This window comes from Festucalex cinctus, chromosome 8 (assembly GCF_051991245.1).
Source record: "Festucalex cinctus isolate MCC-2025b chromosome 8, RoL_Fcin_1.0, whole genome shotgun sequence".
Taxonomy (NCBI): Eukaryota; Metazoa; Chordata; class Actinopteri; order Syngnathiformes; family Syngnathidae; genus Festucalex; species Festucalex cinctus.
This window is the reverse complement of record NC_135418.1, coordinates 23,790,685-23,804,265: the sequence shown is the minus strand read 5'-3', so window position 1 is coordinate 23,804,265 and position 13,581 is coordinate 23,790,685. Positions and strand designations below refer to the sequence as shown.

Sequence of the window (13,581 nt, the reverse complement as noted above, 5' to 3'; positions counted from 1 at the left end):
TTGCAAACTGAACATCTTTATTCATACCGTTAAAATATACCACATTTGTATAAAAAAAAAAAAACACAACACATGTAGAAAAATTTTACAGAAAATATAACACTTGGCTTTTTATCTATAATAGTTATTGCTACGTACTCTTATAGCTTTTACGTTTGCTAAAGGTGATATTCTTTTGCCAGCAAAAAAGAAGTCCCAAAGAAAGGATGAAAACAAAGCACACATGCACACATCAACATTCATTATTAATATTGACATACAAAACATGTTTTACATTCTAATGAAGAGCACTCTGAGTCCATGCTTTATTATTGTTAGTGTATTAAGCGGTGCGTTCTTTCAGGCAGTAAGTGTGTCTTTGGTAGCTCGCTCATATTCTGCAATCCGTTCATACGTGGCCTTCAAAGTCCAGCTGCCGTGTTGCATGACTTAAAAAGTGATAGCATTTTATGTTATTGCAGAGAATGCAAACAGTCTGCGGTCAGTGCAAAGCCACAGCGTGAGTGATGCGTTTCCCTATTGGCAAAGGCGTACCTCAATGCACCGTGTTTTCGTTACGATTTTAAGTGTTCGTCCAGACAGTCTATCTCGGCTGACGTTTGGCGAGGGAAGCGTGGTCCACCCTGGACTGGTCGCCGGCCAATCACAAGGCACAAAAAGACAAACAAAGTATTCCCACCTAACAATTTAGAGACGTCAATGAACCTAACATGCATGTTTTTGGAATGTGGGACGAAGGTGGAGAAAAATCCAAGCAAGCACAAGCAAACAAATTCATTAAGTGTGACGCAGGCACGCTAATAACGAGCCCAATGTGCTGCCCACGTTATTTCTGTTTCCTCACTAAATGGTTGGCACATTGCAACTGATTTGTTTTCTTTTAAAAGGCCTTCAACCTTGACCTCCTTGGGTGTTTACATAATGACTGTTGGACCTTTCTCCTGTCCACTTAAAACATTTTTTTGACATAACAATCATTTTGAAATGTTGTCAAATACCTGTTTCCGAATGCTAACTAACTGCAGAGGGAATAGTTGCAATCATGCAAAACAGTTGAGGCAATAGAGCTGCTCTCGGACCACTAAACCGTAAACGTGTGGAGTGCAAACTTTTCAGAAAGGCAATTCTAAGTCATTTTAAAACGGCAACCTGAGGCTATGCGTGTAATGTACAATACACCGTGTGGAAATACTGCTGGGCCATTGATACCGACTACTACGATTAATAATTAGTAGCACATGTTTTATCCCCTCGACCACTAAAAGAACTTCATCATACTGTATTAACACCCGCGTGAACATTGACAAACAAAAAGCAACATCACGAGACAAAAGATTTGTCCGTCGTCTTATTGCTGTATACACAACATATTACAGCGTAAATGTACGTATAAATTATATACATCGTATCCTTCTAGTCACCTTGGTTGCCACTGAAATGCCCCATTTTTGGGAAATAATGAAAGCAGCTGTTTCCAACACTGAAAAGGAGAAACGAATGGATTTATGACAAATGACATTTAAGTTTGAATTTGAATTTAGATGTAGATTTTTTTTTACACATTTTTTTTCATGAAAAATCTAAAAAAAAAAAAAAAAACAACCATTCAATTTCTTATGCTGAATTCAACAATTCTTAATCAAATTCCACCTCAAAAATTAAAAGTACTCAATTACAGTAAATTCACATTTTAACTCAAATTCAAACTCACATGGCACAAATATGCTATAAAAGGCAACAGAAGTGGCTAATCCAGGTCCAGAAAGTAAAATCCCTGCCACAGTTTGGCTTTAGCCACCTGTGCTAGCTAGCTAGCTCCCTAGCAGGTAAACGAGCACCCGGAGAGCTAGCTCGGGAGCTGGCTAGCTACCATTTGGGGCTAAAGCCAAACTAGCAGGGTTTTTACTTTCTGAACCTGGATTTGCCACCTGTGTAAGGCAGCGATGGAACGAGTAGGCACCTTTGGTTTTAAAGTTTTCACGTAGTGGATCGACATTCAAATCCATATTATTGTCCGTGTAGTGAAGGTCTCCAGTTGGTAAACAATCTTTTTCAGCCTCCTTTTCCGTACAAAATGCGTTCGTATGATTTAAGGACTTGTCCCTGACTTATAATCCAAGAAATTGGGAGAAAAAAAAAATCCTCAAACTGGACTAGTATGTGCTGACAAGCTGTGGCTATCGGACGACATAAAAACAGTCTTTGATTGTTGGCCTGGTGTCATCGTTTACGATAAAGTGTTTAGATACTTATTCTCCCCTGCCAGCGAGGTGAGCATGGACGTCATGTCACCCACCGCCATGTTGGACAGGGTGACGGAGTTCTGCGGGGTGGTGAGACGTGATGATGTCTGCGAGGAAGACCCCGGCTGGCCCTGAACGGGATGGTTGAGCGGACTGAAGGACGAAGGTTCAGCGTCGTCAATGATGGAAGTGAAGTCTATGCGAGCGTTGTCCAGGTCCAGGTTTTCTAAGGTGTTAGGGATGGGGCCGGACTCGGAATAGGGAGCCATGGGGGCGGATTTTGTACCAACTGTTGGGTCTACGTTGGCTCCCATGCTATGTTGCTGGGGGCGACAATGTCCATTCTGGGCGTCCATGTGTTTCTCTATGTCCATATGGATATGGCCCGAGTAGTAAATGTCATTATTGGAAGGGGAGAAAATTTCATTCTGTGGCTGCTGGACTGGAGGCAACCGGACGGCTCTTCGAGGGCTGGAATTGGAGTGCGCCGGGCTGAGCTGTTGCGGACTTCCCATGTAGCCTCCTCCGACTTGTGACAAGCTGTTCTGGCGACTCAGGGGTTTCCGTCCTTGAGGAGGTGGTCTTGGGACCACCATCTCCTGACCGTAGCAAGGGCCTTGGAGCCCTATCATCTGTTGCTCTTTAGGTGCGGCCGAGGCGGAACCACGGTTGTGCGTCGGAGGGCTCATGACGAGGTTCTGGTTAGGGTAAGAAGGGTAAGCTTGGTTCGAGTACATGTTCTGGTTTTGGTGCTGTGGACTGTGTTGTATCATTGATCCCTGCTGGCCAGCCAGATCCATGTTATCAGAAAGTGGAGGTGGTTTTATTGGACTCTGCTGCTGTTCTTGTTGCTGCTCCCACATGAGAGCTTGCTGGGACTGCACATAGTTTCTCACCATCATCTCCTTGACCTGCATCATGGGTGTTTCGGGCCTCTGGCCTTCAGAAAGAGCGGTGCCAGCGCATCCCAAACTCAAGCCCCCACCACTGGGGAAGGGGTTCTGGTTCTGGACTTGAAAGTCACAGCTCATGCCATTTGAGTTCCTCATCATAACTCGGCCGCCAGTCTGCAGGGCATAACCCTGAACCTGCTGGAGGAGTAGGCGCTGCTGCTGAAGTTTAGCACTTTGACAGGCATCAGCACTCCCCATGCCAGGATGGAAGTGCTGCTCAGGCTTGATGGTGAGTTTATGTGCGCCCTCTGGATTGTTGTAAAGGCCCGTCTGATTGTTGAAGTGGGCTTGTGTCTGTTGAGGCTGCATATTTGCTTCTGAATACGAGCTTTGAAGCTGGTTGTGGCCGTTGCGCCATTGGCCAGTTCCGGCTTCGCCTCCCTGCCCCAAGTTTGGGTAATGGTGGCCTGACGGGCTGAGCTGACAGTTGCTCATACTGTACTCGGCCTGTTGAAGAAGTGTATTAGACATTCCCTCTGGGTGAACGGGTCTTGTTTGACCCATAGAATTTCCACTAACTCTTGGAGTAACTTCTCCTCCTTGGTTCTGGTAATGCGCTTTCATGTAACTTTGGTCCGGGCAGCCCAGGGGGTCATGGCTTGGCGATAATTGATTTGAAAGTGGCCCGCCACCTGATCCGAGTGTCTGCTGCTGGTATCCCATAAAGCCCCCATCACCAGGTGGAACCATCATGGAACGGTCTCTTACATCCAAAGGGGTTAATTGGGGCTCCATCCTCATGGACTCCATCATGACATTCTCCGTTATGCTCGGGGGCCGAGGGGAATACATATGGCGAGCGATGCTGGTGCTGCGGTGGTCCTGGTGTTGCAAGGCATTTCTCCGGCTCATCATGGAGACATTGTTGAGGCTGTTGAAGCGTTTCGGGAGGGCTAGCGGGTCTGCTGTTCCCGCCGTTCTTACCGGATCACTAGCCCTCCTGTTGGTGTTGCCTGGAGCCTGGTGAGGGTAGATCACACCCGTGCCGTACTCTGTGTTGGCGCTGTGCCGACGTGGACCACTTTGCTGAAGGAAAGGAGGCAGAGGTTGCCCCGGGTAGTCGCCCGAAACAGCTCCTCTTCTGCCGGGAGTGGCTGGCTGGTCCATACCGGGTAAGGGAGTTGGCGGTGGGCCACCGGTGGCCGCGGCGTACTTGGCCTTGAGACTGTACTGCTGGGCTGGTGTCAGGTTAGAAAGACCCGGCAGCGCCCCGCCTCCTGGACAGGGAGCTCCTCTATGGCTGGTCTCAGGGGAGAGGGGATCCCCAATGCTCTGATCTTGGCCAAGGAGGTGGCATCCACCTCCAGCTGCTACGCCCATTTGAGAGACATCGCTGGAACGGCGGCTGGACAAGTAGGGCGATACCATGGAGGAGCGGCGGCTGACGGTGTAGGCGGAGCTCAGGCTGCTCGTTCCGCTTCCTCTACGATCGTTGGCACTGGCGCCGATGGAAGTCCCGCCTCCAAGCTCATGGTTTGATAGCTCCATGACACGCCGATTTGAAAGGAGTGGAGATGGGGCGCACATTCCCATAGAATCCCCCGAACCTGGGAATGGTAAAATCGCACAGAATATATTGATATTAGAACTGATTTGGACTCTATTTCTCTGGCAAAACTTCACCCTAGACTAGTCACCAGATGCAGGGTACACATAGACAAACAACCAATCACAGGGTTTAACTTGTGAGGCAGATCTGTTCCGAACCAATCCACCATATTGCTTGGGCCGGATACCGATCAATAACATGGCAAATATAGATTGGTCATTCTATTTGATTTAACCAAGAATAGTTAGATTTTAATTAAACTTAGTGTACTTGTAGATAGTGATGGTACAACACTAAATGTAAAATCTGAGGTCAATCGAAGCAGGGGTGTGGACGCCACGGCCCTCCGAATTTGGTTATTTTTGACAAAAAGGGGCGTGGCCGCCATTTAAACCCTTATATCACAGGAACTACTGGGTCAATCATCACAAAAATCATTGGAAAGGGAATTCAACAAGGATTCTGAATCTGCAATTTAGAAGATTGGTGCACATTTTTTGTTACTCTTTGACCTTTTGTTTTAGTTAACCTTGAAATTGACCTTGTGGATGATGTCACCAACCAGTCAAACCAAACAGCCAAACAAAGGGCAATTTAGAATTTTCTGACATTGGCAATGGTAGCAAAGGTTAAACATCACATACAAGGAAGCGCGGGTAGCTTGTTGGGGAGACAACGGCTCGGCGGTGTCGGTCGTCGGATTTGCTTCAGCTTGTCGATCTTGAGGTTCTCCAGCCTCTTGAGGGCCTGCGCCGACATTCCCATCGTGGCTGCAGCGCTTCCTGGCTCCCCTCCGCCTCCCCCGGTCGTTCCGCCGTCCTCCAGGCCCGTGAGGTCTTCCAGGCTGCCCGCCGCATTCAGGTTCATCTCCACACCGCTGTCGTTGTTATTGGTGCTTCCCAGCGGGGAACGCTCGCTGCTGCAGGACGATTGGCCACCAGGGCTTGGCTGCGGTTTCTGAAAGGGGTTGAATTGTTTGTGTAGCAAAAATGATTGAGACGCACTGCTTGTAGATTCACGTAGCAATAAGCGTAAGCCAGGACACTAAAGACGCAGACAAAAGGACACTCACCAGAGTGGTATCAGGAGCCATCAGTTTGCAGTCCTCCCGGCGTTTCTCCTCCTTCTCCAACAGTAATTCGGCGCCCGGACCTCCGGGGGTCATGGCTGAGCCAGTCGGCCGAGGGCCCGTGTCGCCTCGGTGCTTCTTGGTGATGTGGGCCTCGGGTCCGTGCACCGTCTTCACATGTTTACGTAGCGAGCTTGGGTCCGTGTACCGCTTGGTGCAGCCGGGAATCTTGCAAACGTAGGGTTTCTGGACCACAGTAGGACGGAAAAGTCTCATCAAGCCAGAATCCTTTATAATGGGTTTGGGTCATTTTGTGGTACGCTACCTCATTGGAGTGGGTTCGGTTCTGGTGCTTAGCCCTATCGGAGGCGTTGGAGAAGGCCTTATTGCAGCCCTCGTGTTCACACACGTAGGGTTTCTCCCCGGTGTGGGAGCGCAGGTGCGTCTTTAGGTTCTCAAGACGGGAGTACGCCTTGTTGCAGCCTTCGAACTGAAACAAAATTGCAGATACTATTATTCATATACAATATCTTGCTTGTGACTTATTCCCGCCTCTGCTAATTGCATGAGCTGCTCCTCTGAGTGTATATTCTTCAATTGTTGTTATGGGTGCTTGTTTTTGTTTTTTTTTTCACACTGGGCTCTGCCTCCTCAAGAAAAAGATGCCAGATTATGTCAACGTCATAGCTCCGCCCCTTTGTCCCAGCAGTACGGTGACAATAGGTTTTTTTTTTTCATGAGACAAGATTCGAAGCAGGCTAATTTCAGCAATATAAGAAATTAATTAAGTGTAGTTCTTAATCTGTCAAATCTGTTTTTAAATTATGAAAGACGTGTAATGTGTCTCTTTTAAGGCCTCCAATAATATGTTATATGTGACTTCTTTAGTCTAACCATGACATTCTGATTAGTATTACCTTTGTGGAATATGAGTTATGCAGCAAAATCCATCCGTTTTTATCCATCTCGGCGCGGCCATTTTGCCAATTGCTGTCGACTGAAGATGACATCACAATTGCTCAGGCAACAACCAATCACAGCTCACTTTTTTTCTGGAGCTGAGCTGTGATTGGTTGTTACTTGAGACCTGCTTAACTCGTATTCCACTAACCCAATATTAACCACAATACCATATTTAGACTACTGGGGCTGCATAGAACATATTATTGTCAAGAATTATTGAATTATTTATTTATTTATTGGGTTTGACTTCCGCTTTAAGACTCACAGGTGGCAAAATTAAGCAGAACTCCCTAATGATTTTTTATTTATTTATTTTCCCAGAATTTCAATTACTCACAGTGCACTTATGCGGCTTCTCCCCCGTGTGCCTGCGCATGTGGACCACTAACATGTACTGGGCCTTGAAAGGCCGCTGCTCGCGAGAACACTCCTGCCAGTGGCACACAAACTCCTTCTTCTCACCGTGGATGTGCTCGTTATTGATGTGCTGCATGGGAGGGAGAAAAAAATGTTTTTTTTTTAGTTTGGACGCGTTCGATGTTGTGTTCAAATGCATAGGGTCTCACATGCACGAGTTGGTCCTGCGTGTCGAACTCCTTGCTGCAGCTCTCCCAGCGGCAGTTGGTTTCGTAGACGGCCTCGGGTTCGGGCTTGCCGTCCTCCTTGTCTAAGTCGTCTCGGCCGTCCAGGAGACCCAAGAGGGGGTCCTGATGAAACGTGCACAACAAACAATAGATATGCTGCAATGATTCTCCTTTCCTCTGACTGGGGAATTTGATTCATGGACTTTCATATACCACTTCAAGTTGCAATAATACTCTCTCAATATCATATGTCTCGTTTCACCTTTTAAAGTATGTTAATATTAAGCGAAGCACTTTCCTGACTGTCTTCATAAAATAGTTTTACTGTAATTAAATACAATGAAAGATACATATTTTATAACGTGGCATTATTTTATATGCAGTGTTTCAAGTACAGTGTTGAAAAGTCACTAAAGCAAGAAAAAGTGAATTTGGGGAATTTCTAAATATTTAAAGGGATATCTTCTTTACAGTACCTGTGTGTTTTATATCGAATTTAAAACATGCCTCAAAACCCAGCTTTTTACTGGCCTATTTATGGTTATTCTTTATTATTATTTATATTATTTTTCTTCCTTTTTGTTAGTAATTTTCTCTTGCTAGTACAGTACTTTTTGTAACAAAGTTTTGTTGTTTTGTTGAACATTGTGCTTCTAGAATTGTTTCTAAAGGCACAATTAATGGTGGAAATCATTTAAAAATGTTCAAGTACAGTTGTTGTCTTTTTTTTTTTTTTAAACAATATTATGAAAATATGCAGAAATAGTAATTAAAAATTATTAGAACATTTCAAAATAATTATACATGACCAATTATTACACATAATGGAAAAATATTTAAAATATAATTAAAATCTTTTTTAAAACATAAAATTATTAAATGCATTATAAAGATTAAAATTTATTTAAATGTTAATCTATTATAACACATGATAAGTTGTTAATTTGATATAATATAGCTAAATATTTTTTTAATATATAGAAATGATTAAATGCATTACACGTTAAAAATATATTAAAAGTATAATCAGAACTGATCATAAAAATATCATGAGACATTAAACCATTAGAAATATGACAATATTATGACAACAGCTCGATGTAAATTTGACTTCACAAGAATAATTGCGCTCATTTATTTGGTTGACCCAAAAATTCTGTTGTGATTGTAGTTTAAGTAGAACTGGACTTGATCATGCAGGAGGTTGTTTTGTTTTGTATTTATATTTTGTCTTCATGTGTTGGTTCAAAACTGCTGTAACAACCGTCATCACTGCAAACAAGAAGTACTCTCGAATAAAAAGGCTGAATGTTTTTAAGGTCAACTGGTGTGAGGATTCAAACATGTTCTAGTACCTGAGTACCGGTGGAGGAAGGGCTGGCCACGTCTCCTTCAGATCTCTCTTCCAGGCTCTTCACATTCATGCCATCCATCACCACTCCCAGGCCGGGCTCCGTCTTTAGCTACAGCATAAAACATAAAATACACGCATTTAAACTATTTTTAGACTCGTCGCTTTTGTAGCATCACGTTTCCCCTCAGCTGTCAGATGTAGACGACAAACACGGTAGCAATGCATCAAGGTGAGCTAAGGTAATGGGGGAATGAATCTTACTTGTCCGTGTTTGGGCGGAGCGTGGAGACGAGGATTGTGGGCGGGCAGTCGGGAAGCCTGGCACTGGCCCGGTGTGTGAGGTGTACCCCCACCTACTGCCCCGTACATGGAGCCCTGAGGCCTGGATTGGCAGTTCATATTGCTGGAATAGCCCAGGGACGGACTGCGGGGAAACACAGAATGATGGTAAAAATGCATTCATAAAAAAAAATTGTTTTGAAGTAAGAATGTAAAGCTAAATATGTATTGTTGGGGACCACCAAGATGAAGGCCACCACGTAATCCAATTACACAACTGGTTAAAGTGCAATCAAGAGCATGAAATACCAACCTAATGTGGGAATGTGGAACGGTCTCATGTTGTAATAAAAACTCTAAATAGCAATGCAGTTAAAATTACAATTTTGTTGTGAAATAAAACTCTTAGATATTATAAGATAATAAAAACACAAATAAAATGATTGACTATTGTGGCTTAAAAAAAAAAAAAAAAAAAAAAAAAAGTCTGGACTAAGCTGAATCACAGTTCTGTAGCGCCGCTGAGTGGAGAAGTTGATCAATTGCGCCCTCATCAACCCGGAACTACACATGCAAAATTTTACCACATTTTTCAAAATTGGCACATTTAGCAGCAGCCTGCTAACATACCAACAAGCAGCGATCAAAAATAACAACTTTCCATAATTTCCAAAAGTCCTTTTTTTTTCTTAATCAATTCCTGTTTCAACATTAATTAGCAAATGAGTCACGAACAAAGCAAGCGGATTGTAAAGCAGTACTGAAAAAGTAGCCTCCACTCCATAAGGAAGGAAGATATAAAAGTAGTCTTAAGAGAAGGTATAAAGGATGAAAAATATAAAAGTGGGAAAGAAAAGAAGGGTACATGTACAAATATAGGTAGAAGGGAAGGAAAAAAAAGGTCTGGGTAAAAGGAATTAAGTTAAAATAGAAGGCAGAAACGCAGATTGAAGCAACAGAAGAAAGGATGTAAAGATGCATGAATAAAAGTGGGTTTGAAGGAAAGGAAAATGGGAAAGAGGTCAAAAAGGAAGGTGGGAACAAAGGAAAAAGTAATGAAGGAAAGAAGGTAGGAAAAAATGAAGGAAGGCATAAATGTAGGTTTTAGTGAAGGAAGAATGAAGCGTACAAGAATAACAAATAGGTGTGGCGGAACGAGGTCAAGAAGTGGGGAGGTAAGGAAGAAGTGAAGGAATGAAGATAAAAGAAGTCAGGATGCAGGCAAGGTAGGAATAAAGGAAGTAAGGCAGAAAAGATTTCAGCAAAGAAGGATGGAAGTAAGAGTGCAAAAATAAAAATCATGCGTGAAGGAAGGAAGGAAGGAAGGAAGGAAGGAAGGAAGGAAATGTGTGGTAAGAAGGTTTAATAAAGTCTAAGGGGCGGGAAGCAAGGAAAGACATCAAAGGAAGGAGGATGGGCGGACATAAGGAACGAAAGTAGGAAGGAAGGCAGAAAGCCAAGAAAGAGGTCGGAAAGGAAGGAAAGCCAAAAATTAGGTTTGAGTGAAGAACAAATCTAAGTAAAGTTGGAACACAAGGAGGGCAATAAAGAGGTCAGAAAGGAAGGAGAGGATGAAAAAACAAAGACAGAAAAGTGAAGGAAGGAAGGAAAGAAAGTAAGTTTTAGCAATGAAAGGGAAGCTGAAATAAATAAAAGCAGCCCTGAAGGAAGACAGGTCAGGAAGACTGCCAGGGAAGAAAGTGTCTTTGTAATAAAATCTATTAGCCCACCATGTTTGCTATTATATAACACACCAACATCTCATATGTTCTACGACATCTGACCTCATGGCGCTGACAGACAGATGGCCGTACGAGCTGGCCCCGTTGGGCGTGCAACGGGCGTTGACGAAGGCCACCAGGGAGTTTGGCGAAGTCCGGATCACCGTCTGCAGGTCCACGCTGGGGTCGGACAGCGGCGAGATGGACAGCGCTCGCTTCTTACTCAGCTTCAGCATGGAGCGCGGCGTGGAGAACCTGGAGCCTGCTTCAAAGTGGCGTCCTTAAGAATACATCAGCTCATAATCGACTCGTTTAATTTTTTTTTTTGTTTTCTTACCGTCACCTGAGCCGATCTGATCCGAGGCCGACTGGCAGAAGTTGTGATGGGTCATCATGTTGTTCTGGTTACAGTAGGGGGTGCTGTTGCCTGTGAAAATAATGTGTCCTCAAGTAGCCTTTATAAACATGTAATAACACAGTAATAACTACATTTTTAAATACAGTACTTCATTCTATAGTGGGAGGAGTTTCCTTGAAGATAAAGTACAAGTACGACCCCTAGGAATGAGCTAATTGCCTATAACATGGCACCTTTGAACCAAAATGGCCGACTACCATGCATTTCACAATATAGGTTATTTCTAGATTTTTCTCCCCAAGTGCCCAATTCAGGGCACAGATGTCCTAGCACGACAATTATCACACTTTCCCGCCAACCTCCGACCAATAACAAAAACTCAAGCGTCACCATGGCGACCATCACAGAACTCTCACCTTCCGCGGACGCCATGCTCCTGTGGCCCATCATTCCGAGGGGCGGCGGCGCCTGGGGGGGCCTCATGTATTGATCCAAGCAATGGCCGACGCCCTGCGCAGATCCGGGGCCCGATCCGTGAGCCATGCCGGGAGCGAGGGGATTGTACATGGCTCTGCAGTCCTGGGGGGGCCCGTTGAGGATCGGGGCTCGCAACGAGGGCATGTCGCTGTACGGTGACTGGTCCGGGGGCAGTAAGCTGTGGAAGGATCCAGAATAGCATGGAATCAGTTTAGGAGATGAAGCGCAAGCAATTTAAAAAGAGGTTTAAAAAGATAATGATAGAAAAACATGCAAATCAGGTATAAATGTAAATAAATGTGTGTGCACGTATGTTTATAAGTGATGTACTCATTATGTGCGCATATGGGCATGTGCATATTTGCCCACATATGTTCAGTACTTGATGTTTGGGAATTTATTGTATCGTAGGGCTTTACCTCCGCTCTTGCTTCTTTGCGTATATTTGTTTATTTTCTATTGTTTAATTTTTATCTTAGTAAGAACAACTTATTAGTAAATTATTCTGATAGAAGTATTAAGCAGTAGGACTAGATAAGGTTTTTGTACTTCTTCCTACTACTTTTTACTTTTTACTATGTGTTTATGTTTATATGTACAATCAATCAATCAATCAATCAATCAATCAATCAATCAATCAATCAATCAATCAATATATGCATAATGTGTCCAAGCACAGGTGGAAACGTGGACCTTCCAAGCCCAGCAAGGGCTCGGCTGTGATGTTTCCTCCTCCCCACTAGAGGGCAGACTGTCCTTGTTTTGCTCCTGGCTAACGGAAAAGAAGCCCTCTGGGTATTTCCCATCCCAACTTGGAGAACTTTCCAGTCTCCTTTAGGGTTTCAACATCATTCCAGAAAAACGTGTCTGTCTTTGTCCATTCAAAAAGAGGCCACATTCATCCGTCTGTCCATCCATCCATCCATCCATCCATCCATCCATCCATCCATCCATCCATCCGCCTACCTTGTCCTAATTCTCCCTTTCAGCTCTGTCAGCCTTTGAGAACATGTATTCCCCACTGGAGCTTAATCTGCACCCTCTAATCCACAACTGCCCCCCCCCCCCCCCCCCAACCTTCCCCTTTTCTCATCTGCCATTCAATCTGTTGAGTTTCTCGGTTCCTCCCCGTGCCCCCTCCGATCCCTCTCCTCGCCGATCTCCTTCTATCTCCTCCACCTTCCTCTCGGGCCCGGCCCGTTGGCTCAATACGGTAACCCGAGCGGGGCTGCGGGGCCGCGGAGCAGTCATGCAGAGCGCAGCGGGGGCCGGTCGGCCTGTAATTAGCAGCTGTCAGAGAGGCAGAGTCCGCCCCGCAACCTGGGTGGCATGGGGAAAGAAGGCAGGGGGGTTGCGAAGGCCGAGCTCGCCCCACAACAATTGCACCCTCACAATAAAGTGCGGGACGAAAATAGAAGCAGCGTCTACTAAGATGTCACCGTAACTGAGGTGAGGCGATGGTGACGTAAGGAGAAATTATGTAAAGCAGGAAAGAGAAGCTATTCTGTTGTTCATCACTTTTAAATGTGATTTAAAGGCTACTTAAGGAGTTCTTGGGTGAACAGGTTCTGGTTTAAAAAAAAAAAAACATCAGTTGTCATTTTAGTGTCTTTTGTAATGTATTTTCTTCCTCTTTCCTTAAGAAGCCTTACATTTTATTTTCCCCAATGAAGGCCGTAATTATCCTTAAAATGAAAGCAACTGCTTCACAATACAATAAAACTTGGTAAAAAAATTCTCAAATTAATAGTCTGCACTTTCTAAGACATGATTTCAGGCTACTTAATGAGTTGTGCTATGTACAAATCCCTATTACAAAAGTGCATGTCATTTGAAAGTTTTTTTTTTTTTTTTTTAATAAATGGATATTGTACAGTACATGCATATCCATTTGGGCTGGCAAAATGTGGTGTATTTTAAAATTATTTTATTCATCTTTATTATTGGAGCCTTACATTTTATTTTCCCAAATGAAGGCCGTAATTATCCTTAAAACGACAGCAACTGTATTCAATAATACAATGAAACTTG

The 13,581-nt window shown here is 44.1% G+C and overlaps 1 protein-coding gene across 1 annotated transcript in view; it reads right to left on the bottom strand.

The window, feature by feature from the left end:
- Positions 1-22: 22 nt before the first annotated feature.
- gli1 (GLI family zinc finger 1) overlaps positions 23-13,581 on the bottom strand; it is a 51,822-nt gene continuing 38,263 nt past the window's right edge. Inside the window, exons 3-13 of the mRNA XM_077530379.1 lie at positions 11,490-11,728; positions 11,053-11,142; positions 10,779-10,977; positions 8,977-9,139; positions 8,717-8,824; positions 7,344-7,484; positions 7,115-7,264; positions 6,140-6,304; positions 5,818-6,060; positions 5,390-5,702; positions 23-4,743 (exon numbers count right to left, since the gene is read on the bottom strand). Coding sequence (XP_077386505.1) covers positions 2,228-4,743; positions 5,390-5,702; positions 5,818-6,060; positions 6,140-6,304; positions 7,115-7,264; positions 7,344-7,484; positions 8,717-8,824; positions 8,977-9,139; positions 10,779-10,977; positions 11,053-11,142; positions 11,490-11,728 — 4,327 coding nt within the window. The 3' untranslated portion in view covers positions 23-2,227. The remainder of the gene's footprint in view (positions 4,744-5,389; positions 5,703-5,817; positions 6,061-6,139; positions 6,305-7,114; positions 7,265-7,343; positions 7,485-8,716; positions 8,825-8,976; positions 9,140-10,778; positions 10,978-11,052; positions 11,143-11,489; positions 11,729-13,581) is intronic.